This window comes from Oenanthe melanoleuca, chromosome 9 (assembly GCF_029582105.1).
Source record: "Oenanthe melanoleuca isolate GR-GAL-2019-014 chromosome 9, OMel1.0, whole genome shotgun sequence".
Classification (NCBI taxonomy): domain Eukaryota; kingdom Metazoa; phylum Chordata; class Aves; order Passeriformes; family Muscicapidae; genus Oenanthe; species Oenanthe melanoleuca.
In genome coordinates this window covers 12,591,100-12,618,684 of record NC_079343.1, presented here as the reverse complement: position 1 = coordinate 12,618,684, position 27,585 = coordinate 12,591,100, and the positions used below count along the sequence as shown (strand labels likewise).

Genomic DNA, 27,585 nt, shown 5'->3' with positions numbered 1-27,585 from the left:
GTGTGGCAATCATCCTTGAAAGAAACTGCCATAAAACACAGCAAACCTCTCTTCTCTTCAGACAGATTGATATAACAGTAAAAAAATACCTACTTGGTACATTTCTTGTCCATGTGTTGTGGTGTTTTCTTGCAGAATTTTGCACAATATTCTTCCATCTGACTTTGTTTGGAGCCTATGAGGAGAAACAGAGAAAAATGAATTCTTGAAGAAGTTCTTTTGAATGTTAGACAAATTTTTGGGCTCTAAGATATTTAATAAACTGCATAGCAGTGTTGACATTCAAGGCTATATGCAGAAGAAGATGAAAAATATTTTCACCTTGACTCTTTAGAAAAAAACTTGCAACTCAAAACATGTCATTTATACCTTGTTCCAAACACCTTCAATCATAGCAGGGATTAATCAGTTTCTCTGGTAATAAATTTATAGCATTTTTCAGACTAGGTATTTTTTTTTGTGTCTGGAAAAAGGTAGAGCTCAGGAAGTTCTGCAGTCTTCCTGTGAAAAAATTCCTATTATGAAAAGCCTTTTCATTTAAAAGGGTCATTGTATCTACTGTGTCTCAGGCATTTCTCAGCCTCCATTATCTATCTTCTGCTCATAGCTTTAAGGACACTGCACAAGTCAGACCTAGTTTCATATGACTTGCAGTGATAAGCCATTGTGTTTTATAAATATTAATAAAGTCTATCTGAAAGGTGTGCTCAGAATATTGACACGTGGTATGTTATGGAGCTGTGCTGATGAGTAGAAGTAAATGGTGCATTGATCTTGCTACGACAGATTTCAATTAATGTACTTCTTATTTCTGCTTGTAAGAGAAGCCAGCAGGAAAAAAACTGTTATTCAGACTAGGATAGCTGTCAGTAAGAATTTGTTAAACAGCAGATTATGTTGCAACTCAAAAAGTATGTGAGGGAATTTGGTAATTCCACTAAAATGCATATCCTTAACCAGTGGATTTTTAGAATTATGTGGCTGTACGTGGTGGCTGAAGGAATTTTTCTGCCTTTGTTTATCATATGGAAAGTTCTCTACTTTAAAAATGTTTGCCTTGGTGCTATAATAATGTAGAAATATTTCTGATAACTTGGCTTTCAAGAGATGCGCTGCTATTGAAAGCTTGACATTTAACTGATTTCCAAAATAATCCCTCCAATGTGAGCTGGAGGATTTTTTTAAAAATAGTTGGCTATAAAAATTTGAATGGTGAGTTCTGTAAGGTGATTTGAGTTCCATATAATCTTTCAGGTAATTATTCTGAATTATTTTTTGCTATGAAGAGAACAGAGAAAACCTATAACAGTAGTACTTGTGTGCATGGGAGATCAAAATAATCGTACTGAAAAGTCATTAGTGAATAGTAAGAATTTTTTGTTTTTGAATTATTCTTCTACTTTTCGGAAGTAATGTGTAGTCAGAAAGATATATATATTGTTTCCTAATATGCTTGCAGTAGTCACAGAAATTTGGGCATATGTTACATAGGTATTATGAACTGACACATTCACACAATAAGAACGACAGAGTGTGGACTTGTTGTGTTTAATCTTAGATCTCTAATTTTCTTGAGGATTAAAAAAAACCCCAAACCACAGTACAACAACTGCACTAGGCATCCTCTGATATATAACACAGAATGATTGTTTTGTGGCACTGTGCTTCACTCTCTCTATAGTTGTTTTATGCACAAAAGAACAGGGAAAAATACGAAGAAATCAGCAAATAGTTGTTTCTTAAATATTTTTGAACATGATGTTAGTCATTTTGCTCTGTTGAATGTTTTCATAAAGACAGAATCAGTGAAAAATGCAGTTCTGCTCTACATTCCCTGTTCTGTTTGCTTCAGGTTCATAATTTATGCAGTCAAGGAAGTGAAAAGATGCCATTGGATATTTCTACAGGCAGTGATTGAAACTTGGTTATTTTTGATCTGTGCTTTCTCCACCCCGTAGCTGTTATCATCCACCACCATCCTCATAGCTGTGAATTTGTAACGTTGTACTGTACCTGCTACCCAGTTTCCCTTGAATATCTGTTGGCAGCTAGGAAGAGAAAGCAAGGTTTTCATTCTGTGCATTCTGAAAAGGAAAAATAAGGAAAACCTTTGCTTGCTGCTTTTTTTTTTTTTTTTTTTTTTTTTTTTTTAATTGCTCAAGATTATATTCATTGTAATCACAGATAGCGAGGGAATGTAAGAGGTGGAAAGCTTTTGAAGAAAAATAGGACCAGCTAGCAAGAATTTTGTTTTCCTGGTTTGTAAATGATGCTGCTGTAATTCTATCTGCATTTTTTTTTTTTTTCCCCCCCCTGCTCATTCACCACTCAGCAGCTGGTAGGGAATTAAGACTGCCTGGCAACCACCTGCAGAGCTGCAGAGATGAATTACATTTTCGGAAATAACACACTCCTCTATTCTCGCACCAGTCGAGGCAACGCTGCCTCCAGCCACAGCTCTGTAGGCCCCAAACAGAAGCAGTGGGCAAAGAAAGGCTCAACAGATGAGTTACGGACTGAGCCTTCCCGGTGGCAGCAGATAGTGGCATTTTTCACTCGGAGACATGGCTTCATTGACTGCATTTCTGTCGCTGCCAGCTCCACCCAGGTAATATGCCACGCATTAAAACCATTGTGTCTGCATGTTTTCTGGTTACTTGTTAGTCAGAAAGAGCAGTTATTTATATATGCATGATTTCATATAATCTCTAATTTATGAATGGCGTTTTCTGTCTGCTTTCATTTTCATATTTTAAAGAGCTCTGTATAATTTCTAGCATTAAAGCATGAAATGGAAACACTAAATGAGGTCTGATTTTTATTTATTTTGCAAGCAATGAGCCTGCAGCAATTTTAAAGATGAGATATCCTAATGAAACAGTGAAGTATTGAAAATGTAGTTTGCATTCTGCTGCCTAGCTCTGGAAGGCAACAACATGGTTAAAAAAAATCAATTCGTAGCTCTAGTACGATGTCAAGTCAAATAGACTGTGTTTTTAATGGTTAAGGAATTTTATCTAAAGAATTAAATAATTTGAAAGCTTAACTCCAGGTAGCACAAATTCAGTTCTGTCACAGCTTTCTAGGTTTTTTAGCTACTAATAATATACAGATGAAGGAATGTCTCCCTTGCATACAGGGTGTACATTCAGTAGTGCAGTCTGTAAGAAAAATATGACATTTTTCAACTTCACTGTTGAAAATCTGCTCTATGAAATGTTTGTGTTAATCATCATTCAAAGTCAGGTTAAAGCAAACAAGCTAAATTTCAATTGTATGGCTTTTGGATGACTTAAGGTTGATACTGAGAGAAGTTTAAACTTACTGGCATTAGAAAAGTAGTATCTCTCTGGAAAATATGACTAAGACCTATGGAACAATGCTGAAATGTCAGAATTATTTAAACATGGGAGATTAGGTTTGTTTTGCTACTGTCAAGTGAAATTCATCATTAGTCAAGATGTCTTGAGTGATTTAACCTGAAATACTACAAAAACTTATAAAAGAAGGAAAAATTTGTTACACTAAGATACTGTAACTTTATTAGGATACTTTCTGTCTGTTAGTAGTTGATTCAAAGATGGTAAACTTGCACTTCCTCTCAAGTCTGCTTATGTTACCTTTATTTGCTTAGGAATTTGGAGTAAACAATGAATAGGAGAGCTTAGAGGGGGATTTTGAATTTCCTGTTGCATCTTGTACATGATGTGGAAGATGTATCTTGTAGTTTCTCTAGTGGATCATTTTACAGCTCCAAGTGATGCATTAGGTAGACATACTAGGTTTTAAATCCTGAGGATTTTTTAAAAGTAAAAATATACAGTATTAACCTTTTGAAGAAAAATTATAATCGCTATCATTTGTTTCAAGCTTGAAGAAGCAATATGGGAATGCATGAAACTTGCATTTGGACTGATTAGTCAGGCCTAGAAATCTGCTCATAAATAAAATATGGAGTATCCTCTGCTTTGAGTGAGGACTGGACCAGATAAAGTTCCTGAGATCTCTTCAAACCAAAGCAGTGATTCCATGAATATCCAGTGTTTGTACTATTTTTCTGTTATGAAAAAGATTTCTTACCTCTGGAAAAGCCTGCCAAATTTTTTTATAGTTCTGACAGTTCTTCATTAAAAAGAACTGCTTATACATGTTCATGGTCAGAAGGAGGGAAAACACATAAAATATTTTTGAGTGGTTGTTAAAAAATCCTTAATGAGCATATCCAGAAGTCGTGCATTAAAAACATAAGAGCTTGTTGAAGCCACTTCCTCTGGAAGGATGCTGTACTGTCATCGCACCTTATCGTTCATTGCAGCTGTTCTAGCCTCAGGAGAGAGAAAGGCATTTGGAGGTTGTTCATTGTGGTGCAGTTTTGTTTTTCAGTTCTCTTCAGTTTGTGTTCTGTGTTGTAGTATTCTAAACATTTTTGATGCCTTTTATTTCTTCATTTGAGAGACATCCCCATCATTTCAATGTAATCACATCTACAGAGTGCAAATAAGTAATTAGATATGATGTACTTCTCTAACATGGCCTGTAGAAATTCTGTGTGTTATCATGGGCTTTATCGAGTCTTATTGTTGTGACATCATGATTTCTAACAGATACAAAATCATTTGATGGTTTTTGAAGGAGTTGTCTCCTGCTTCCCCTGTGAATCTGTTACAAAGTCCCCAGTTTTAGCTGTCCCTTAATTTGCTTGGCTTTCTTGCATGGCATGAAATGGCCCTGCTTGCTTTGCTCCCTCCATCTCCAGAGAAAGGGAAATGACTCTGGAGATGGGGCAGCACATGTCAGTTGTTCTGTGGAACCTGCTTGGGTCACCCTAGGCCCAGCAAGGTGGTAAGAGGACTTTGGATTTTGAGGTAGGGTATTTTCTGAGTAGGGTCTTGTATCCCAAAGAGGCAAGGCTGAAGTTGATGATGGGTAGGGTAGCACTGCTTTTTGCTGTAGTTATCCTCTGGTTTATGCCCAAAAGAATGCATGAATGTCCAAGTACATGGTGCCCAGCTAACCACACCAGACTTATTTAAGAGTCCTACAAGCAGACTTAACATGCTCAGGAATTCGAGGACTTTGTTTCTTCCTTCTCATTTTCTGTGATGTGGTGTTAGTCACTCAAATAGAAGAATTAAGCAATTTGATTAGGAGCCAATGTATAAATTTTTGTCAACAAATTTCAATTTTTTTTTAATAAAAGCAAATCTGTGCTATAAAAATGGAAGGCAACGATAAAACCAGGCATACAACAAGTTTATACTGTGAATAACTGGGCCATGAGCTTAGTAAATATACCATTATGCAAATGACAAATACTGGGTAGTTGGAAGTGCTGTCCTAGCAAGAGATATGCACAGTGAATCAAGGATGATAGCTGCATCAAGAGCACTGCTTTTTCCTGAAGGCTTTCCCGAGCTCTGAGAAGCCCCTATTTTTGCCAGTCAATCCCAGCTATCTTCTCTCAGAAAGCATTTTAGTTGTTGGTATTTGGCCCATGGTGTGCTACAAATGCAGAAACTGATTTGTCTGAATCCCACATGTTGTTAAACTGGTTCTAACAGCAATGCGTGGAGGCAGTTCTTAGCACATAACTGAGCATACACTTGCAGCATTTGATACCAAAAAATTGTTTAGCTCCTGTATATCCTGTGCTCATTTTTACTTCTACTTTCTAGGGCATATTTTAGGAAAGATGAAAAGTATCAGGGCAGAAAAACCATCTGAAATCTGCTTAACAATTTCAAAAACTTCATTTTAAATTGCAGAGCTTATCAACTGCTTTTGTGAGTTGTTTGAGCTTAGTCATTTCTCGACTTTGCGAATCTCCCTTTCAAGATTTTGATAAAAGTTTTATTGTGTCATTAATCCTAGACTATTGCTCTGAGTCATTGGAATATTATGGACGTACTTCTACCATGTACAAAATGCTGTGTCGAGTCACCCATAGAGGTGTTGTCAGGTGTGTAAAAATGACAATGATTAAAAAAGTCAGGTCTCTACCCTAATCCCTCTTATATTCTTGAAAAACTGATTTCTTTGGGCAATATTTATTATCCTTCCGTATTTTGATATATATTGAAGTATTTATATATTGTTGCTGCTAATATTATGATGAGGTCAGGAGAAAGCAGCTTTAAATAGTATGTGCTTTGGGTGATTTTCTCTATAACAATGCACCTTCTGAAACAATCATGGGTTTTATTATACTAAGTTTCCTTCTTGTTTTTTGTTTTTATCTATGTAAAATCACACATTTGTAAAAGCATGAGTTTATTTTGCAAATTATTCTGCCACTGGTTGCATTTTCTGTAAGATGGTATAGATGGTATTGTACCAGTGATAAAAGCAGTATGAATTTATTCTGTGAGAGGAATGCATTAATACGTATTCCAATTTTTTAACCAAAGCATTAGACGACTTTCTCTGGAACCTTTCAATCATTTTGTAGTCATTTTCTGTGTCCAGTAGAGATGAAAACTTCTCGAGACTGTGAAATTTGCTTGACATTTTAGAGATAGGCAATTTCAAAATCATAACAGTATCAATACATTTTAGGAATACCTGGCATGACTCATGTAATGCCGTGTAGGCTTTGTCAGCATCCTGCTGGCTCCCTGCTGTGGCAGTGGTCCCCTCTGCTGGGGTCAGGCCTGTGCAGTGATGGGGCTGTGCTGCTTCCTTCCCAGTGCTGTGTGACTGCAGTGCTGGCATGTGCAGGTTAGCTCAGCTCATCACCTGCAGCACCGCAGTGCTCAGAGGAGCTGGGGGAGTGGTGCTCCAGCTACCTGCAGGCACTGCTTCCTGCCAGAGGGGCTTACCTTCCACTTTCTCTTTCCTGTTCTCTCACACCTCTGTCTCCCTCAGCGCTGGTAACATAATTTTCTGTTGCATTGTATCTCAAGAAAATTACTTTTCCCAGAATGAGCCAGAAATTTGGCAAACAAAGAAGGAGACACAGAATTTTTTGCTTTTGGAGTTCTGCTGCTGCTACTGCCGGGGCTTTCTGTCTGCACTGTGCCCAAGAGTCTGAATCTTCAGGCAAGGCAGACACTGGATCCCCTTTTAATCCATTGTCTTCAGCTAATAACTCAAGTGGACTAACAAGCTCTTGCTGTATGAAGCCCAGTGCATGGAAGCCTGTGAAAAAGGTAGGACTCTTCAGGGCTGTTATATAACTTTTCTAAATTATTTTGTATTGTGATAGTTGCCCTCACAGTTCAGGCTTGTATTGATTGACAAAGTGTTTTGAAAGTCAAATTCAGGCCAGTCTGTCTTTCACCAGCTGTCAGCTTACTGAACAGCTCTAGCATGGCTCCTCTAGTATAACATTTCTGTTTTGCTGCCAAAGCTGCTGTACATGTTTCACTTAATACAATTATTATCTAAATTACTGTCTGACAGAACCTAAAGTGAATCTAAAGTGAAAACTGTCTTCTTCCTGTTCTTCTATTTTGGTCCACACCATCAAGAGAGCTCTCCATTATGATTAGGAATGGGCAGGATATTTCCTTTGCTTTGAAGATTTTAGCTCAACAGAAGCTCTTTAGATGTTTTTAGAAAACATGACCTTGTCTTTTAGAATGATCTGTGCATCTGTGTTTGGGAGCTGACATGGTATCCTGTTGTGCAATTTAAGACTTCTAGTGTAGACCCAGCTCAGAGTTCTGGTAAACTTTGTGTCCACAGCCTTTCTGGGATTTATACAAGCTCAAGGAGAGAAATTGTTTTGTTAAACAAGAGAAATGAGAATCTTTATGTGCACAGTAGCTATGCAGTATCTTTTGACAAGGATTTGATTTTTTTTCCTAGAACCTCTTCTGGGTCATTGCTTTTATCTGTATTCCAAATCAAAAAAGGAACTTAAATTCCTCCTGATGAATAACAATTACTTTTTAAAATTTTCAGTGAAGCATTTAGGCTCTTGAATTCCCTTATTTTTTTCCTTTTTTTTTAAGATAGGCATGATAGCCTGAGTGAAGGATGTGTCCATCACTCCTCACCCTGGGAGAGAATTCAAACTAATTTCAACATGCTGCTGATTGCTAAACTTCAAGAATAATCATATTGTGAAGCATTTCCAATACAGTTCAATTTTGAATTACTTTGAGAGATCCACAAAAGACAACAATGCACGGGAAACATCAGCCTCCTCATGTTATGTTTCTCATCTGCAATTGAAATGAAGTGCCTTGTTCTTGTTTATTGGTATAACCACATAATTCACATTTTGTTTATCATGTAATGGCTCTGTAGCAGCAGGGTCCCAGTGGATCTTCCCTTGAGGAAGGATGCTCCCTTTAAAGCTGCTTCTAATCAGTCTTTCCAAATTTAATTCAAGTGAAGATTGCATAGTTCTAAAGCTGATCTCAAGAACGCTCTACAGGTTTCTCCAGTTAGAATTTAGGAGAAATCCTTTTGATCAGTTGCCACTGTTCCTCCATTTTATTTCTTACAGTATGGATAGGAGCATTCCTATTTCACAACAAAGGCTGATAACCTTGTGCTATCTGTCGTGGAAGCTGAGATTTGATGGCTTGTTAATACCACACCACCTAGCAAGTTGTCCCTGAATCCTTTTGAGGATCTGCTTTTTCTGATTATTCCCAAAACAGCATTAGCAACAGTCAGTTCTATACAGATCAAAATTAATTATGTCAATGTTCTCCCTGAAAGTACTTTGTTGTGACAGAAAAGATACTGCCTAATCTTTGATATACTCAGCTGCAATATCTTTTAAACTATACCTTTTTTTTTACTTGGGATCATCCACTGGCCTCTTAAGTGGTTACCTCTTGCTACTATTGGAGTTTCTTCCAAGATCAGTGTGTTTGGACTCCAAGACCAATAGTGCTGCCTGACTCTTCTGAGCCACAGAAGTTTTCTTGTGCCAACATTGCCTACTGGAAAATGCTGCTACCGTTAAAGTTTTTACTTGTTAAAGTTTTAATCCCCACTTGACCAGCATGGTCATCTGACCACATGATGGTTCACTTCCTCAGAAACTGTCAAAAATGCCCACACTGGTGCAGTTCTATCACTTGCCTTTTGAAAGACATAAGGCCTCCTTCCATGTACCAGGTTTTTGTGGCTCCACACACAAGGCTCAATATCCAAAGAGCATACTTGGAAGGACTGAAAGAATCCTCTGAAAGCAGAGCAAGGATTCCCTTCTGTCTATCTTGTATAATTTAAAAAAAACCCTTTGCCACCAACCAAAGCACTTATGGACTTGTTTTCCAGTTTGGTATTCCTCAGGGTGTCTCTGTGCAGTTTACTGCTATTCCATGTGACTTGTTGTCAGTATTGAATTTCATCTTGTTTCCTATAACCTACTTGTCTAATACATCAGCCTTGCTCCACAGCTTGTTTCTGTTGTGCATTTGCTGCCCTTCTCTTTTTGTTGGTGTTTAACTGCACACTGGGATGTATTTGAGCTTATGTGCTCTCCAGGCAGATAACAGATATTTATGACTCATTTTGTCTCTTGTAAGCTGATCTTGGCATTTATGAATTTTCAGTCTATTGCTGTGTTGTAGTGTTTCCTTTGTATATTCTTGACCCTTGCAGCAGTCTTTTTGGAAAGATACATTTAAGCAATGATTTCCATAAAATTAGATCACCTTATACATACTTTTCATAGGAAAAAACCCCAGAACACTAGTAAAATAAAATTGCTTATTAATTTTTTTCATGTCCTTGAAATCAGCTTAAGCTGATTGTAATCAGCTTTTGAGCTGTTTTGTAAGTTACCAACATTTTTTAAACTGTATCGAGGTTAGTATTGTTGTTATTGGAGACTAGTATTATGCAGCTGGATCAGTCTTCTAAATAGGATTTCAGGCATTTTGTGGCATGCAGGTATAATGCAGGATTTTTTGTTGATGATGGAATTTTCACTTTTGTCCCACTTCTTTGTGTGGTGCTTCCTGGAAGCTGAGGTACCGTGGGAATGTTTTGGATGAATCTTCTGGCTTCTCATCTTGTATTCTCTTTATCAGTGCTGCCTCACAGTGTGTGTGTTTGCTTATTCAAGATTGTTTCTCTGAGACTGATGCCTGCAGAAGTCAGTTGAGGAGCCTGTGTTCTGTTGCTCCCAGGTAGCAGTGTTTGCCTTTCATAGCAAGTAGGGAGGGGAGTAGAGGTTGCTTGTGCTTCTGGGGTACAGTTCTACTTCAAAGCAGATTTAATTTACTAAGTAAATTGTACTTGTTTTTCTTAGGTAACAAACTCCATCTGAATACCCAGTGTGGTGTAGCAGGTGAGAAGGGAGTCAGCTTTCCCACTGGATAGAGAAGGAACTCTGGATTCTCTCTGTAGCATATAGGGTAATCAGTTTGAAATCATGATAAGTGATTGGAGTGTTCATAAAAGTGTCCTATAACTGTAGATGATATTCAGGAACACTTGCTATATAATGAAAACTTAAGAACCTCTGCTTAGTTCATGTGAAGAAAAGTCAGGAGATTATATGGTTACAGACTATAAATATGTAGGGATAGATTTCAGAAACTAGACAGCTAGTTTATTTAGTAGAAAAAGGCATCTGTGTCCCAAATCAGATAGAAAACTTTGTTTTAAGATTGATACCAACATAATAAACATTTTGGAGCTTAGTAGGACAAGATGTAGTTGCAAAATCAGGGTAATAAATTAGTAATTCCTATGTGAAAAGTAAAATGACAAATAAAGTTTCTACTTGAGAATGTAAAATACATCACAATCTCTGATCCATCATCTGATATAATGGCTTTAAACTGCTCTTTGAAAGCTGTAAACTGCTAGAAAGCAATTTATATATTTTTAAAAATACCTCTTTTTATTGCTTTTATTTCTTTGCTGCTGCTTTTAATTTCCCTTTTAACTCTGTAATGTAGAAAGATGAATGCAGGGGAAATTCTGTGTACAGCTTTTTAGACTTTGAGCACATTAAGCCTCGTTATAGAACAGCATTTGAGTAGTTAGATGCTAAATCGAGTGCTATGCAAAGTGACCATGAAATATTGCTGATGAAGGTGGTGATAGTACAGACCTAAAATTATATTCCCAGATAGGTGTGGAATGCCAGAGCAGATGCCTATCTCCAAGCAGAAAACTAGCTAGGGCGGTCCCAGCTTTGAGCTCAGAGTATTTCCTACTACTCATTTTAATGCATGAAAAATAATAGATTCAAGTGCCAATAGAACTTAGATTAATGTGTTCAGAGGAACACGTGACCAATAGGAGATGACATTTATTCATGATTTCTTATTAAACTTGTGTTTAATATGGCTGAACTGTCTGTTATGTTGTGTGTGACCCTTTTGTTTAAACTCTCTTGGTATTCCTAGAACAGATATTTTGAAGAGGCACATACCATGCTCTTTTAAAAAGGAGCAAAGCTGTACTTGCTGAGACTGCACCTGAGCAGGTCTGATTTCCTTATTGTATGGAATTTGAGAAATTCTTTATTATTAAAGAAGAATCAACCGGTAGAAGGATAGACAGGTATTCTTAAGACAAGTCAGTTTCTTTTTATAATGGGAAAATAAGGACTTGCAGATCATCCAGACATCTTTGAAAACAGAGACCACATAGATCAAAATCTACATGGGAACATGTGGTCATGAGAATGTTTTTATAATTACAGAAGTCTTTGACAGCTGTGCTTCTTGGATCAAAGTCTGTTAAAATTAATGATGCCATGAGATAAAAGGGATATTATAGGCTACAAATGAAGTATTTCAAGAAAGAGACTTTGGAGTTATCACTGATGATTGTGTGAAAATGTCACCTTAGTATACCATGAAGTAACAGAAAGGGTAAATGAAATGCTGGGTATTATTAAAGAAGTAGTAGCAAATAACACAGATGATCTGAGTATATTTATTGTGTATGATTCTAATTTGGGGGAGGTTCTGTTTTCCTTGTCTTAGAAAGGACATAGCATAAGTAAAAAGGCAAAGAGCTATAAAGTATCAAGAGGATCAGTCTAGTTATCTGTAAGGATAGATAGCTTAAAAATAAACCAGAAAAAAAAACCTGAGGGGGAAATATGATGAAATAGACAAAATAGAAATGAAGTTAAGAGGGTTCTCAACTAGAAATTCTGCAATAGATACCTAATTCTGAATCTGTCCTGTAAAATTTCTTCTAACATTGTGAAAAGCACTGACACAAAACACTGTGGACGAAATGCTCTCTTTGAAGGCTCAAAAAGAAAATTACTTAAAAGCAGAGTTAAATGGATTGGCAAAGAGCAGGTGGCACAAAGCTGTTACAGAGAGTGGCTCAGGAAGACCTTGACTGTCAGGTTCTGAGATGGCTTTCTGGGAAAATTACTGGGCATATGTCTAATTCCTACTTGCCCATCTGTCAGTTTTTACTGCTGGTAAGACTCTTGACCAGGTAGGCCTTTGCTCTCATCCAGTATAGCAGCTTTTGCTGGTTGTGTGGAGTGCTGCTTCTTCCAGTGGAGAGGGACATAAACTATCAGAATAATTTATTTCTCTCTGTAGTGCACTGTGTTATTTGATGTTTTTGAATAAATTATACTAGGAAAAAAAAAGAATTAGAATAAATGTCTAGAGGATGTTTGGAAGCCTGGCAAGAGTGCAAGTTAAATGCAGAGAATAGAATCTCAGTTTCTGGCCTTTATTTGTCACTCAGCAATCATGATCACCTGACCTAGAAATCTCAAAGTCTCATAAGGAAATGTGATCTGATGGATTCATCCCCTGAGTAGTGCGTCAGTCGTGAGAGGATCAGAGTGGCAGGAATTAATCTTGAAATGTATCTGGAAAGGTTAAATTAATAGTCTCAGAGAATGTGACTAATTATACAAGTAACAGGTGAATTCACAGCTGTTGCCCTAAGGCATTTCTGAATTAGAAATATTCTTGCCTTTTTCTTGCTATACCATCTCCTAAGTACAGTAGATACAATGCTGCCCATCTTGGAACCACAGATGGTTCATCCTATGTTCTGGTGCAGTTGGGAAATGGCAGGAGTGCTGGCAGGTTGGGTTTTGTCTGGTGTTAATTTTTCTACGATACGTTACTTCTGTCACTTAAATTCAAGTAATGCAGGACTTGAAAAACTTAATTGACAACTTCAATTTGGCTTTGAGCCTCAGAAACCAGCACAAAAAATAGACATTTTGTTTTCTGGTTCTTGAAATTTAAAGCAAGTAAGTAGTTATATGTTTATAGCATGACCACTTAATTTGTTTTTGCCTGTTAGTCCACTTTTTTATTTCATAGTTTTCAGTGGTAATTTTTCTTGTTTCATTGTATTTTTTCACCTGCTCCTTTTTACCTTTGTCACAGTGCTCAATTTTTATCAACTTTTTGTCCTTCAACTTCAGCAACCATGATCATATGAAGTAGAATATACTGTAAAATATATTTTTTACTTGCTTTTTTGCTCATTGGAAAAGAAAAACTGCAGAAGAAAACTACTGGCATGTCTGTCAAGCTGGTGCCCTAGTTTCAGCAGCAGCCAGAGCAGAGGGTTAGGGAAGAGTATAAACCCAGGCCCAAGAGCTGTGATATTTCATCTGAAGGCTTTCAAAGGTTTCTGCCTATTCCAGTACAGCGATTCCAAGAGCTGGAGATGACTTGTGTGTTTGATAATGCTGAATCCATGAGTTTTCATGAACTTGGACAGTATTCTTTTAGTGGCAAGGATTCAACAGTCAAAGAGCAGCTTCTGCTTGCTTGTAGTATAATGAGGGGGAGGAGAGTTGGGGTTATGGGACCTGTTCTTCTGCATTTTGTTCAAAGTTTTTTAAAATATAAGACAGTGTTGGAAAGAGAATTCAGCATATTTTTTAAAGGAAATAGGAATGAAATCAGCTGAGGTACCAAGCTGGCAGTTGTGGGTAGCAATAAGAAGCCATCAGGACTGTAGTAAATGTATGTTTGTGAAGAATTCAACATGTGTTGAGATAAAATGCTACTGCCACTGATATGTGCAAAGCCTTTTGTTAATGAAGGAGTGGCTTTAGTATAAGGCCAGTTTAAGTATAAATTGAGTAATTAATTTTCCTTTTTTTCCTGACATTTATGTCCTGGAAACTAATGGATTTCAATTAATGGGTTGATATAGATGACTTTCTGGTGTGGTTTTCTGTTTGCTGTTCATTAAGGTGAGGTAAATGATGTTCTGCTCATGCTTAGTGTTCCAGGGCAAATTTATTTATTTTATAAAAATCTTTTAAGATAATAGATATGGGCATTCTCTCTAGGTTTACTTATTTCCTGAATAATTGAAAAATGATTGCAAATTATGTGTTTTGAGAAACATGTGAGTAGTACCCAACCTTTAATATTGTATTTTGATTTAATGATGTTCCTAGGAGTCAACAGTTTCACATCTGAGTTTCCTAGCACAGCATCCCTTTTCTACTGTGAATATCAAAAACTAAAATATTGACACCTGAGAGCTGCCATTATTTTTCTATAGTAGAGTCTTAGAATATGTTTTTGCTTTGTCTTGGCTTTTTCTGATGTTAAAACCCTGCTTGGGCTTCTTTGTGGATGCATTAGCATTATAATGAAAGCTATTATTCTTAAGGCTGATGTTATTTAAAAGGAGCTTTCTAGGTCTTGCTTTAAGTTGCAAATGAAATGCATTAAATTCATTCTCAATAGCACTTATGAACTTAATGAGGAGCCTTGTGATTCTGCTTTGAGCTTAGAGTGTTGAGTTGCTTGGTGAATACAGATGACTGACCTACTGCAAAGGGTTCAGTACTGGACTTTTGCTTAGTATTTGAAAAACAAAAGCCACAAATTAATTTTATTAAAACAATATTAACTTTGTGTGCATTTTTAATGTTATGGATCTGGAATATGCCTGAGATTAAACTCAGTCCCTGGGAAATGAGACAGGACAAATTAATTTGAATAAAGTCTTTCTGAATACCTCGTATAAAAAGGCAAGAGCCCAGTTTTTGATCTTAACAGTGAGAGAAAAGGTTGGTTGCTGAAACTTTTCTTCTGTCAATACTGTTGTTTGTATTTGCATGAGAATCTTAAGGTGTTTTTGTAGATAAAGACTACAGAGAAGAATTGAAAGTGTAAATACACAGTGTGTTTGTCTTCAAATCAGTTCAGGTCATCCTCACCATCTGTGATTTTACTGATATTCTGCTATCTTTGGTTTCCCCCTCTTTAAAGCTATTTTTTTATATTTTAAGTTTCGAGTTTTAAGTTCATTTGAGTTCATTGCAAAATGCTGTGGGGTTGAGGAGGAAACTAGGTTAGAGAATCAATTTGTTGACTGAGTTAAAAAAAACCCCTAACAACACAAAATCAAGCAACCAAATAACCCCTACAATTTAGAATATCTACGTGCTAATGATGTCTCTTTAAAATAGTCTGATCACACAGATAAGCTTTTCAAGAGCTGTGGTTCACTCTGAAAAATGTGGGAGCTGAGGTCACAGGCATTCAGATTAGTCCTTTTAATCCACAAGTTCTGGGTGAGTATGTCTTTTCCTTTTGGGGATCCAAAAAAACTTTCATATCTTTGTTACAGTACTCACCTGAGCTGATGTTGCAGCTCCAAGATGAACTTGCCTGTCCTCAAAATCTTGTTGTTAAACCATTGTGTTTGCTAACTTACGCCTCCCTATGTAGGCAGACCCTGACAGGCTTCAGACTCAGCTTCTTTGTTGCTATGCTTTCTGTCCAAACTCTTTTTGGGGAGACCTGGATATCATCCAGGTCAAGATCTAGGGGTTTTTATTCCTTTGTCCTTGGGACACCTTGGTAATCAGTCTTTGCTCTACCATGGCAAGGTAGAACAAGAGCCCTTGAAAGGGGTAGGAGTCAGAAACACAAATCAGAAACCCAAAGTTGTCTTTGCATCAGTGCAGAATGTTAGGAAGGCTTAATCCTACCCACCCATGGGTTGAGGCCATCCTGACCGAGCTTATCGTTTCCCCTGGTCAGGTAATAGTGCATTGTTCTTCTATTAATGGTATTGTCTTGTTTGGTGGTTTCACTCCCATTCTGTGTATTCAGCATATTTTGCTCTCTAGACTGGTTTACCAACAATGACAGGACTCCTTCTTGGTCTGAATTAGGGCTTGTGTCTGTGCAGTTCTCAAAATTCAGATACATTCTTCAAAACTTGACTTGAAATATGATTGCTTACGTTCAGATGGTTCTTACATGGTTTTTGTTCTTGTGAAACTTGGTCATTTTTTATTTGATTTCTTTGGAACTCCAATGTTGGGGCTGTATGAAAGTACTTGTGTTATGTTTCATTTTCAAATGCTCTTGAAGTTACATTTTGTTTAAAGCAGTGTAGAAATACACAAAGGAAAAATATGCATGTCTTAAATTTATGGCTTAACAGCACAAGTCATTGACGTTGTTGTGGTACTAAGGACTTGCCAAGGCCATGGGCTGGCACTGGCTTAGGGAGGAATAGGACAGATGGTACATGAGTTTAGTGCTAGCTGTGTGTTCAGAGTTAGATCCTCTGGGCAGCACACTTGGATAGCATGGACTGGGAATGAGGATGAGTGGCAGTTGTGCTTTATTCTTGTCACTGTCAGACTCCATGAAATGGTCTATAAATCCCTGAAGGTATTTTTAGATGAGTATTGACTTTTGTGATTTTGAGGAAGATGGATGCAGAGTTCTGAAAATAGCACACTTCACTAGTGACATGTCCTGTGGCATTCTAGGATGTAGTTCAGAGAAAAAGTACAAAACTACACTGCAGACCTTAAACTATATATCCCTAGAAAGAATTTATGTCTTTTAAATTCAGCTTTGTCAGTGGGTATTGGATGAAAACACTTTCTTACCACTTTTAAACTTTCATGCACTTTGGAAGATATTTTATTTCCTACTTTCAAGAAGAGGTGATGAATATGGACTTGTTTTCATCAGTCAAGTCATATTAAGAGAAGTTGCTGATTTCATAGTATCTGCTTGAAGGCAGTAGGAAGGGTGAAGTACAAAATTATTTTTGGAGCATTCTTCCGGCTACTAGAAATGCTTTTTGAAGTCACGAAAGTTGGTCATCAAAGCTTTAAAAAAGACTTTTACAGAAGATGTTGCTGGTGAACTATTAGTACTATTTTCCCTTTCTACAACTATTGTTGTTATTTAGCTGTTGAGTGGGTGGTAGAGAATGTGGAAAGAAAATTATTCTTGAAGAAAAACTACTTATAGAAGATTGCTGGTGCTTTAACAGATTGCTGCAAAGTGTTCACTGTGTATTTGATGCAGTAATTTAAAGAATAAAATACTGATGATTCAGCTTTGCATTACCAACAAATTGTTCAGAGTTCGTATTTAATATGAAAGCACAACCTGATCTTGAACCCCCTCTGGTTATGAAAAATCACTTAGCACTTGATATTAGAGCAGCTCATGCTAGTAATTAAAGCAGTCTGCAGAGAACACTTGCTTTCTGCAGTCAAAAGATGATCTGCCAAACCTGTGCAGCTTCAGTTACACAACTGTGTTTTATAGCTTTGGGTTGTGTATGTGTCCCACGGCTTTGCAAGAGTTTTTTATTCTACCAGTGTGACTCCAAGGCAGACTCTGCCTTACCTCACATGTGAATATAATTAGGCAGACTGATCCCGTGCCTCTCAAATATCTCAATCTCTTTTAGTGACATTCTTCTTGTCTTCTCTTCCTTTTCTTCTGTTTTTGTAATGTTTTCTTTTTCTTTACACCATGGTTGTTCTATATAAGCATTGCTACACTTTGATTATGCCCTAGTCACTTTCTGTACTGGCATACCACTGAAATTTCAGTGCAGCCTGAGCTTTTTCACTGGAAAGTCTTAAGGCACACCATGCAGCCCTGTGTGGGTTAGGTATTTTTGCTGTACATCTTGTTCCTTGACTGAGTTTTGGTGCTTGGACTGTTGCTTTTGGAACTACAATTGACTTCAAGTTTTTGTTTTCTTTTAATTGTTGATACCTTATTGGTGTCACCTCAGGGACCAAAGGCGTGATGACTGCCAGAAAAAAAATCACGCCCTTAGTAGTTTTGTGCTGCATCATGTTTGTTCTTTTGCCACTGAAGTAAAAAGGTCTGAAAACACACTGCAGATATGTGAATTCCTTTGCCTCATCTTTTGCATTGTGTCTTCCCCTTTTCTGTTTGGAGGAGGATATAGGATGCCAGATAACTGAGTTTCCAAGAATGTGGTATTCAGCATCTCTTCCCCTTGCCCTCAGTTTTCTTATTTAGCACTCTTAAAAACTAATTTATTTTTTGTTTTAATGAACACACTACTTAGTCTATGTGTTTTCAACAAAGTTGATGCCTCCAGGAGTAAAGTGTTCCTTTTGAATCTGGAACATCATGTATTTTGGGATTTATTATGTATGCAAGAGAAAAGCCTTATACCCGAAGCCCCTCTTCTGCTTCTTTTCTACATTTTAGTAATTAGACAATGTCATGCTGGGTACTGATCTGGAAGTAAAATGGAGGGTATAAATGCATCCTGCTAAACCTCATGCAGTCTTGAATGTCTCTGGAAAAGAAATGTTTGTGGTCTACAGAAACTGCCATTTAGCATGCTGTTGCCAAAGAAGATACTGATACAGGGGCTTCAACACAAGACAGCTCCATCCAAATAATCCTTGCAGGCTGGAGAATGTGCCTCAGAGCTGCTCAGTATTAATGCACCTGTGGACATTTCTCAAAGGAGAAAATGTTATGATGTGCTGGTTTTGAACTATTTGCCTTCATGCACATTCACAGCATGAACTTATCTTCGTCTCTGCCTTTGCCCTTCGGTATCAAAATCCAGAGGTTCCTGGGTTCTCTGGAACAGAGCAGCCTGGGTGCACCTGCCCACATGTATTAGGGAGACCCAGTCCTCCAGCTCTGGGATGCTTCACAGACCAAAGGCATCTCTGCCATGTGCCTGCACAAGTCTGAGAATGTTGGTACAGCCAATACATTTCTGGTTTCCTGTCACTAGCCAGAAACATTTCTGTCTCTGCATTATGAATATTGCATTAATGGTATGTTCTGTGGCTCTTGATTACATCCCTTCTGGATAGAAGATGAGACATGGCAGCTCTTGGTGATTAGAGGAGCATCTGTCAGTACCTATTTATCTCTCAATATTCATGCTATAAATAACTGGAGATGTTTGTACTTAGATCTGTATGTCTATTCCTTTATTCTGCTGACTCATAATTTAAATATTCTCATTTGCTTTAGGAAGGTGTGATGTGAGATGGAGAATAACTGTTTTAATGCTGTGAACTGATGAAATCTCTCCATGTTATCTAAATACAGCTGACCTAATCAAGTTGTGTTTCCTATGGACTGGTGTCCTTGATTCTCATCACACCCAGCACCAGAAATTCAGATCCACAGCATATTCCTAGAACAGACTCAGTGGCAAGAGGCAGGTGGTGCATGCTGTGCAGATGTTGGTTGTGTCCCTGCTGAAGCCACTGATTTGGGCCAACTTCTTTCCTCTCTAAGGCTGGGAATATAGGTGTATTTAGCTGTCAATTTTCATATAGATGCTGGGACCTTTGACCCTTCCTTTTTTCTAAAGTTTACAATAGGCTGCTAAAGTTAAATATTCAACAATGTGATTAAATCAAGCTAGTTCCTCTTTTTGTACTTTTTTAGGGGAGTGGGGGAGAGATTAATTTTGGAGCTTTTTGGGTTTTGAATATTGGAATAAAACTGTATTATAGAGATGATAATGCATCCTTAGCATTAAAAATTGAATGAATAATAAAAAAATAATGTTCATTTAAATATCTTTAAAAAATTAAAATTGTATTAAATAAATGAAATTGAAAAACAACAATGTGTGCTTGAAAGTTGTGGTTTCATGGTGCTGCTACATTTCAGGGAAATACAACTCAAAATTATTAAGACAAAGTAATTCTTATTAATATGGTATTAACAAATTTATTTTCTTTGACATTTTAATGTTGAAATTTTGTACAATGTATCTATCTGCCCACTCACAATTCATGTACTTTCAATCATAAACTTCTTGTAAATTCCTTAATTTTCTGCCCCCATGAAGCATTCATAAAAGCAGAAGAATTAAAAAAAATTCTAGATGTAAGCCTTCAGGCTTCAGCCTGAGGTGGTAAAACAGAGAAAAATTGAGGGATTGTAGGAGCTAATGGGAGAAATAACCTTTTGTAGCTTCTTTGTAATAGTCAGATGACTTTTGCCCTCTATTCAATAATTTGTGCATTGCATTGATTATTTATGCCCAGCAAATTGACTGTTGTGTGGTGGTTCAATGGTGCTCTTTAAATAGAGTTAGAGAGCACACAACATGCAGACCTAGCTAATGCAGAGCATGTAGGGTTTCTTCCTATAACCATAATCTAGAAAACATTTTTTTAACTTCCTCAGGAAGATATATTTTCATTTATTTTTCCCTCTAGAGTTTGGTTGGGTGTTTTGTGGTTTATTTATTTATTTATTTATTTTTTTTAAATTTGAGTTTTTTTTTGGTGGTGGTTTTTTTTTTCTTTTAACTAAAAGGACTCTTAGTGTGGCAACTTTGATGACTACTCGTGGTGGTGAGATGGGAACACTCAAGCGCTCTGATTTAATGAGGAGCCCAAGAATGGAAATGCATCAAAATCCTCACACGCAGCCCAAGCAGCTGCTCCGGCACCCGCAGTGGGCACCGAGCACCCAGGCACCTTTCAGTTCCTCCACCCTGCCTGTGTCTGCCAAACACAGAGGGAAATTTGTAAACCTACGGGACAGTGTGAAAAAGAGCCCTACAAAAAGCACAGCAAAAGTAAAAGCTGCTAGTGGTTGGGTGTCTGATGGCTCGTGCTCTAATTGCTCTTTAGGAAAGGTAGGTGTTGTACACGACGGGTCTGGAGATGTGCATTGTTGTGCAAACTGTAGAAAGCATGTTGCATTTTTATCTTTCTGTAGTTTTATCCCCTCTGTTTCTAATGACCTCCTTATTTAATTTCCTTTTGTATTTTATTGCTGGAAATCAAAGTAGCAATTATTAAAATCAGATTGGCAAAGGAATGCTTGTTCTCATGTTTTCCAATCAAGGTTGCTGCACTTTATACAATATGGGGGTTTACAGTAATTTCTTGTAAGCAAGGAAAGTTTAGTTTACTGGATTTTTGTTCTCCAAGTGTATCTTTTTGTTGTTTACTAAGAACAGTGTTACAGAATTTGCTGGCTTAGTTTGTCTCCTTGAGGAGGTGTATGGTGCTCTGATTTACCTAGATATTAGCTGGTATTTCCTCACTGAAGGACTTACTGTGTGTGGGTTAAACACAAGAAAATGTACATGTTCTTACTTTTCACAACATCTGGATGTAGTGTTAGATTTGGAGGCACTCAGTTGAACATTTAAAGGCATTGCTGTCTTAGCTTTTGTAAACATACCACTTAAATGATTTTTTAAAATATAAATTTTAAAGTACATCATTATACTTTGATAAATATCAAGTAACTTTTTTATACTGTTGTAGCAGAATGACTTTTCATTGTAGAGATTAGCAAACATAGTTTAGGCTGGCAGATCTGTGCAAGTGAGTTATAGTTCAAGTCATGCATTCCTACATATAATAATGTATCATAATTGAGTGTTGTAATTCACATGTATTCAAAAGATGACTTTTAATTGGCCTGCTACTTTCTTTCTATTTTATATTGGTTTGTATATGTTTAAACCAGAGTCATTGAATGCTTTAGTCATCTTTATTGAAAAATATTTTGAGAATAAGCTTCTATTTGTCAGACTACTTTGGTGTATGCTTGGAGAATTCCTAAAATGACAAATACTTCTTGAAAATTCCTGGAAAGTAGAGCATTGAGGTGATATTCTGGGATATTATTGAGGTGTTGTCAAGGTACCTGTGTCATATAATCTTTGTAGACTGATTGTGTATCTTAATAAAATAATAGTTCTTCTGTTAGAAGGAAGTTCTAGGTCTTCTTTATCTAATGATTAAAAATATTTTCATTTCTTGCCTTGTTCTTCTTTGTGATTGCCACAGTGCCTGCATCAGTTCAATGTAGTCTGTGAAACATTTGAGTGCAGACAGTCTTGTCTTCGTTTGGATTTGCACAGGCTTTGAACATGGTTGTGTGTTGTTGCCTCTCCTCATCCACATGGTAGTGGAGGAGGCTCTACAGGAACACTGCCAGGATGCTTGGAGGAGCAGGGAGATTTTAAGGTTCAGTGGATACTAAACCAACAGCACAAAGAGAAAATACAGTGACAGTATGAATAATTTATGAGACTAGACCCTAGAATAATTAAAGTACCATGAACAGAGTCAGTTTTAAAATAATAAGGGTAAAATTTGAAACTGGTTGGGAGGGTTTTTGAAGCACTTGGGGATGAGAAACCCATAGAGAGGAGAGAGTTAGAAATTAGGGAAAGAAAGGAAGCATCTTTTGCAGAAGGCATATTGTTTTTTTCCACACCAATTTAGATTCTTCCCCTCCTTCCTCTTTTTAAACACTCAGAGACTAAAGCACAATATTTGAAATGTAAGAATGCTTTAATGACATTAGCATTACCTCTCAAGATACCAAATATATTTTGTTCTTTGGTTTTTTCAGTAATTGCAAATTTTTCACCAGCTTTCATTTTGGGAGGATTGACTTTGAGCTGAAAAATCCCTGTAGAAATACCATATGTACATTTACTATGTGTTGCTGTTCTTGGACTGTTAATGCAAATAGCATTTTTTGATATTTTTTTGATATTTTGATATTTGATAATTTGATATTACTCTTTAATTTGGTGGCTGCTGTTGATGTATGCTGCTTTGTATTTTGAGATATCTCAAACTTTTCAAACATTTAATACTGTTATGTTCTGGGGCTTTTGTTCACTTTTGGGAACTAGTATTTTCTTTTGTCATTATGCTTCATTATTTTTAAAGATCACAAGAATGTCTTGGAACAACTAAATTGCAAGAGCTTTGATCTGCTGTTCAGCTTGTAATGTTGATGATAGTTGCCAGCAGTTTGTGTTGCTGACAGCTTGTTGACAAGCAGTATGTGAACATCTCAAAAATATTTGAGTCAAAGTTTTGCTCCAAATGCTGTTTGGATTCTTATTCCCTTGCAGCTTAAGTGTCAGTAGCTTTCCTGGTTACCATTTGAATGAAGATTCCAAAGATCAAAATTCTCCTAGTTTGGTAAATCTACGTGAAGATCTTTGAGAGTTAAATTGAATCCGTTTTAGGACCTTCCACATATTTGACTAAAAGGTTTCCTTTGATTATTGCTAGGTTTAGAAACCATAAGATACTTCTGATTTTTCTTCTTTATCAGAGAGGAATATTAGCTTTGTTGAGTGCTGTTAACTTCTGCTTTTTTCACTCTGTTGTATATTGGTGAAGGGGTTCTATTGTGAAACCAGCTCACAAAAAGCCTGTTCATTGACCTGAGCAGGTTTTTTTTTATTGGACCTCAAAGTCTCAGTGCTGCAAGGAGAGTGCCTTGTTGTGAGTAACCCAGCTGGGCATGTCCAGCTAGTTTGGGTTGCTGCCCATCAGTGCAGTGCTGGAAATGTGCTGCCATGAGCAGTGTGGGGCAAAGGGACTGTCTGCATTGTAGTTAGTCTCCAAATCCATGTGCTAGCTCATAGTTGTTTAAACTGTTAAGTTTGAGTCTTGTTTGTTTTAAACTGTTTTTCTAGTTTTCCTTATTTTTGACATTTTGTTGGTGATTTTTAGCCCACAGAAGCTGTTCCTTCCTCTTCTCCCATTGTCCCTGTGATCCCTGTCCCACCAGTCCCTGCTGAGACCATCCCATCCACCATACCACAGGTTTTTATGCTGTTTTGTTTTATTTTATTAAACTTGTTCAACTTTTATTTCTTTAATTTATTTTGTTGCTTTGTTGAAATACACCTTTTGCTACTCCACACTCAGGTTTGAGGGGAGCTCTTAAATACACTAGGATTTCACCCTAAGGTTTGTTCAGCTTATGACAGCTTTTAGTGCATTTAAATATTTATATTTTCATATGGAAGTGACTAGTAAGTTGTGAAAGAACTAAAGAAAAAAATAACTGAAAGAATGGAAAGAACCAATAGGATATTTTGTATTCACATAATAACTTTAGAGTCATTTCACCCTTGCTAAAGTGTTATTGCTTGATTTATTTATAAAGAAATGCTTTCTCATCTTTAATAAATACTTAATACATGTCTTTCTTCTGGTGCACTTGCATGGTGTTTCTTGTGTTCTCTACCCAATTGCTGGTATTACTGTTTTGGTGGGCATTTAGAATACAAAAAAGATCTTTTTACCTCTCAATTTCTAACATATTTGATGCATTAAATGTGTTTCCCCTCTGAGCCTTCATCCTTTAGGTCCCATAATGTCCACACACCCCCAAAACAAAGACCAAACCCTGTCAAGACAGGTGAAGGCAGTAACATGGGTTAATGATCTCCCATGTAATTTGGAATGTGTGACCACAGCATGGCAAGCTGTGGAACAATCCAGGATAGACAGCAGTTACATTTTGCAAATAGATTGGCATTCTGCTTTGTTTTAGTTTTTTGTAACTTTACTGTAGCTTTCAGTGCCGAAATCTGAAATGATGAGTGCACGCCTTCTGAAAAGATGGTTCAATTTTTGCAATCGTTTGGTGACAGATATTTATTAACGTTAAAATAAGTTAAGCTTCAGAAAATTACTTGAAAATTTTTGTAGTATAAATGCCAAGTTTTGCTTTTTTTATTAATTTTTACTTTCAAGCTACTAGATAAACTCGCAACAGGTGATAATCTTTATCTTTGCAGAGTTTTTAATTTTTGCCTAATCCATAATTGGCAAAAATTTTTGCAATTGCCTGTTTTACAGTGCAATTTCCAGTGGATGTGTGTTCATTTGAATCTGTCACCTGTACTTCTTTCAGCAGGAAGACCAGAAATTTGATTAGTTTTAGAAATACTGCCTTCTTATAGGGGGATTCTGCCCACATCAAGATTTGAGGTGGACAGGCCAGTGCAGCCATGCCCATTTTCAATGCCCTGGCACAGCTTTTCTCATTTATCTTTGAAAAAGATGGTAAAGTGCTGCTTCTTGATGGAGAGTTTGGATAAATGTAGGAGTGTTAGCAACAGTCATTTAACTTCCAGAAGGGGTTTTGCATTTGTTGGCTGATTTGTATCTCAAACATACTGTTCACCAAACCTTGCCTACTAACAGCAGTTTTGCTTTTAGTTGTCTTTTTTTTAACATGAAAAGAAGAGCACTTTTCTGCCTCAAAAATTATGGGGAATCAGCTTTCACTGGCACTGTGTATATACTGAATATAATTAAATATAATTAAATGTTGCAGAGATCCTAATATTAAATAAAAATACATTCCAAAATGGAGTGAAAAGAACGTGACTGAGCAATTAAACCTTGCTTTCTTCTGAGCAAAAAAAACAACAACATATAATTTAACTATATTCATTGCAACCTTAAAAATAAATTACTGTGTTGAATAATAGATTGAGTTTTTTAAGGATCTTATCTTTCATTTACTCTCATTTTAATAGAACCTGCACTTGAATAAGAAGCAGAAAAGGAAATTTAACTTGGTGGCAGAAAATGGTTGTGAGGGATAGTGTTTTGACAGAGATTTTTATTGTGACATTAATAACTAGTGCTTAATGTCTCTACTGCATGAAGTGTGCCTGTGCTTCTATTGAGAGAATTGCTGGGTGAGAAAGGCTTTTGATGGCATTTTGACAGTCATTTGTGTCATTCTTTTTGTTTCCTTTTGCTTTTAATTGTCTGCTCTGTTAACATGTGTAGGTCCCACCTGATTTTAAGCCCACAGGCTTAATTTAATAACAGATTGATTGGTCCTGTCTAAAGATGGGAGAGTATTCATCTAAGCCTTTTGAAAGACACTTCTGAGTCATCACTTCCTAGGTTTAGGAGCTTTTAAAGTCAAATTCTTCAGAATTATGTTGCTGTCATAGTAATGGAACAAAAATGCAGAATATGAATAGGTTAATGCAATTGTCATGTTTTTGCAGGTCTTAACTTTATCTTTGCATGAGTTTAATACTGACTTCTTTTATAGCCTATTAAACTATCCCTAAATTTATTCACACATACAACATACCTAGGAGATTAAAAAAAGGAATGTCTTAATTTTAAAGATCAAGTATTTTTGTATTATTAAAAATCTCCTCAGATTCATTAAAGCAATAAGGAGATTAACTTTGTTTAGTGCCCCTGAACTTAATAATGAGCAGTATTTGAAGTTTGGAATATATCTGGACACTGTTTGTTTTGCTTATGTTCCTAGAGCAGGCTCAATGCTGCCTATTTTAAAGGCAGATAGTTGATGGATAAATGGGAAATCTGTTTATTTGGAAATATTTCAGAGAAATTCCATCAGTTCCTATGGATTTTCTTTCAGTTGAAACCACATTTTTCACAGCAAAATTCTCAGTGGTACGAGACTAAAAGTTTAAACTGAAAGTGTAAACTTACTCTAGTTGTTCCTGGCTTGTAAGAATTCTAATATTTCAGCTTTCTGTGGCAATAATCTCTGACTGCTTATGGCTTGTTAATCCTTAACAATTTTCTGATGGAAGCGCTGTGGTAAACGAATGTCTGCTGTGGGTTTGCTTTTGCAAATCAGTTTTGTAGGTCCTTTCTTGCTTAAGTTGCATTTCTGCAGTTTTCCATTTTGCAGTGTGTGGAGGGGGTGGTTCACTGTTCCTGATGGGAAGAAAGGGAAATCAAATCCAGTGAAAACTGGTTTTGAGATACTGAGTGATAAAACAATCTTTGCATATCATACCACAAGTACTGAGGTAACTGGCATCATGTCAAATGGTAGCATGACTCAGGTTTTCTTTTGAAAAACAAGGTAATAAATGTCAGAACTTAGATATTAAATATGATCCCTAATGGTGTGGTTTTATGTCAGGGAAGCAATTTGTCCAGGATAGTAACACGTGTTTTAGAAGTTCAGTTTTGAGATTCTTAAGGTCATGCTATCTTTTAACAGAACTTTGAGAAAGCCAGCAAGTTAAATGTTATAAAATTATTATTAATAGTGCATTTTCTTATGCTCTTAATATTTTTTTTCATTTTTAAAGGCAAATCCCCCTCCAGTGCTGGTGAATACAGATTCTTTGGAGACTTCAACATATGTAAGTCTACACTTGCTTTCAATTAGAACTTTAAATAATGTTTTATGATTGTAGTTGTATATGCCTGTTGTTGCTGTTGAACAAGACCTGTTTTATCTCTCTGATGGTGCTTGATTTTGTCAGCTCTCATGATGATTATTTAAACTCCCTTAATAGTGGTTTCATGAAAAAAAAATGTTGCAGATTGCAGGTAGAATTTTTATGTGTAGCAATGTGTGACAGTGCAAAACACAATTGAGGTTCCAGAGGTTCAATATTCAGAGAACAATCTGTTTCTTCAACTGTGCAGGCAAATGCTTTAATATTTCATGTGCCATTTCTGTTGCCCTTCTCATAAAAACATTTCTTCATGTAGTGGCTATACTTAAGGTTTTAGTGCTCTAAATGTTCATAAAATGGAGTTGGTTCTGTTTGAAACATTAAGGTAATAAGAGTAGTTATGTGGAGGCTGAGATTTTCATT

The 27,585-nt window shown here is 36.7% G+C and overlaps 1 protein-coding gene across 6 annotated transcripts in view; it reads left to right on the top strand.

Moving 5' to 3' along the window:
• DLG1 (discs large MAGUK scaffold protein 1) overlaps nucleotides 1–27,585 on the top strand; it is a 139,323-nt gene that overhangs the window by 58,929 nt on the left and 52,809 nt on the right. For 3 of the 6 annotated variants that reach the window (XM_056498721.1, XM_056498720.1, XM_056498719.1), the window contains exons 5-6: nucleotides 23,684–23,776; nucleotides 27,070–27,123. In XM_056498721.1, coding sequence (XP_056354696.1) covers nucleotides 23,684–23,776; nucleotides 27,070–27,123 — 147 coding nt within the window. The remainder of the gene's footprint in view (nucleotides 1–23,683; nucleotides 23,777–27,069; nucleotides 27,124–27,585) is intronic. The other 3 variants (XM_056498726.1, XM_056498725.1, XM_056498724.1) reach the window with 1 other exon arrangement.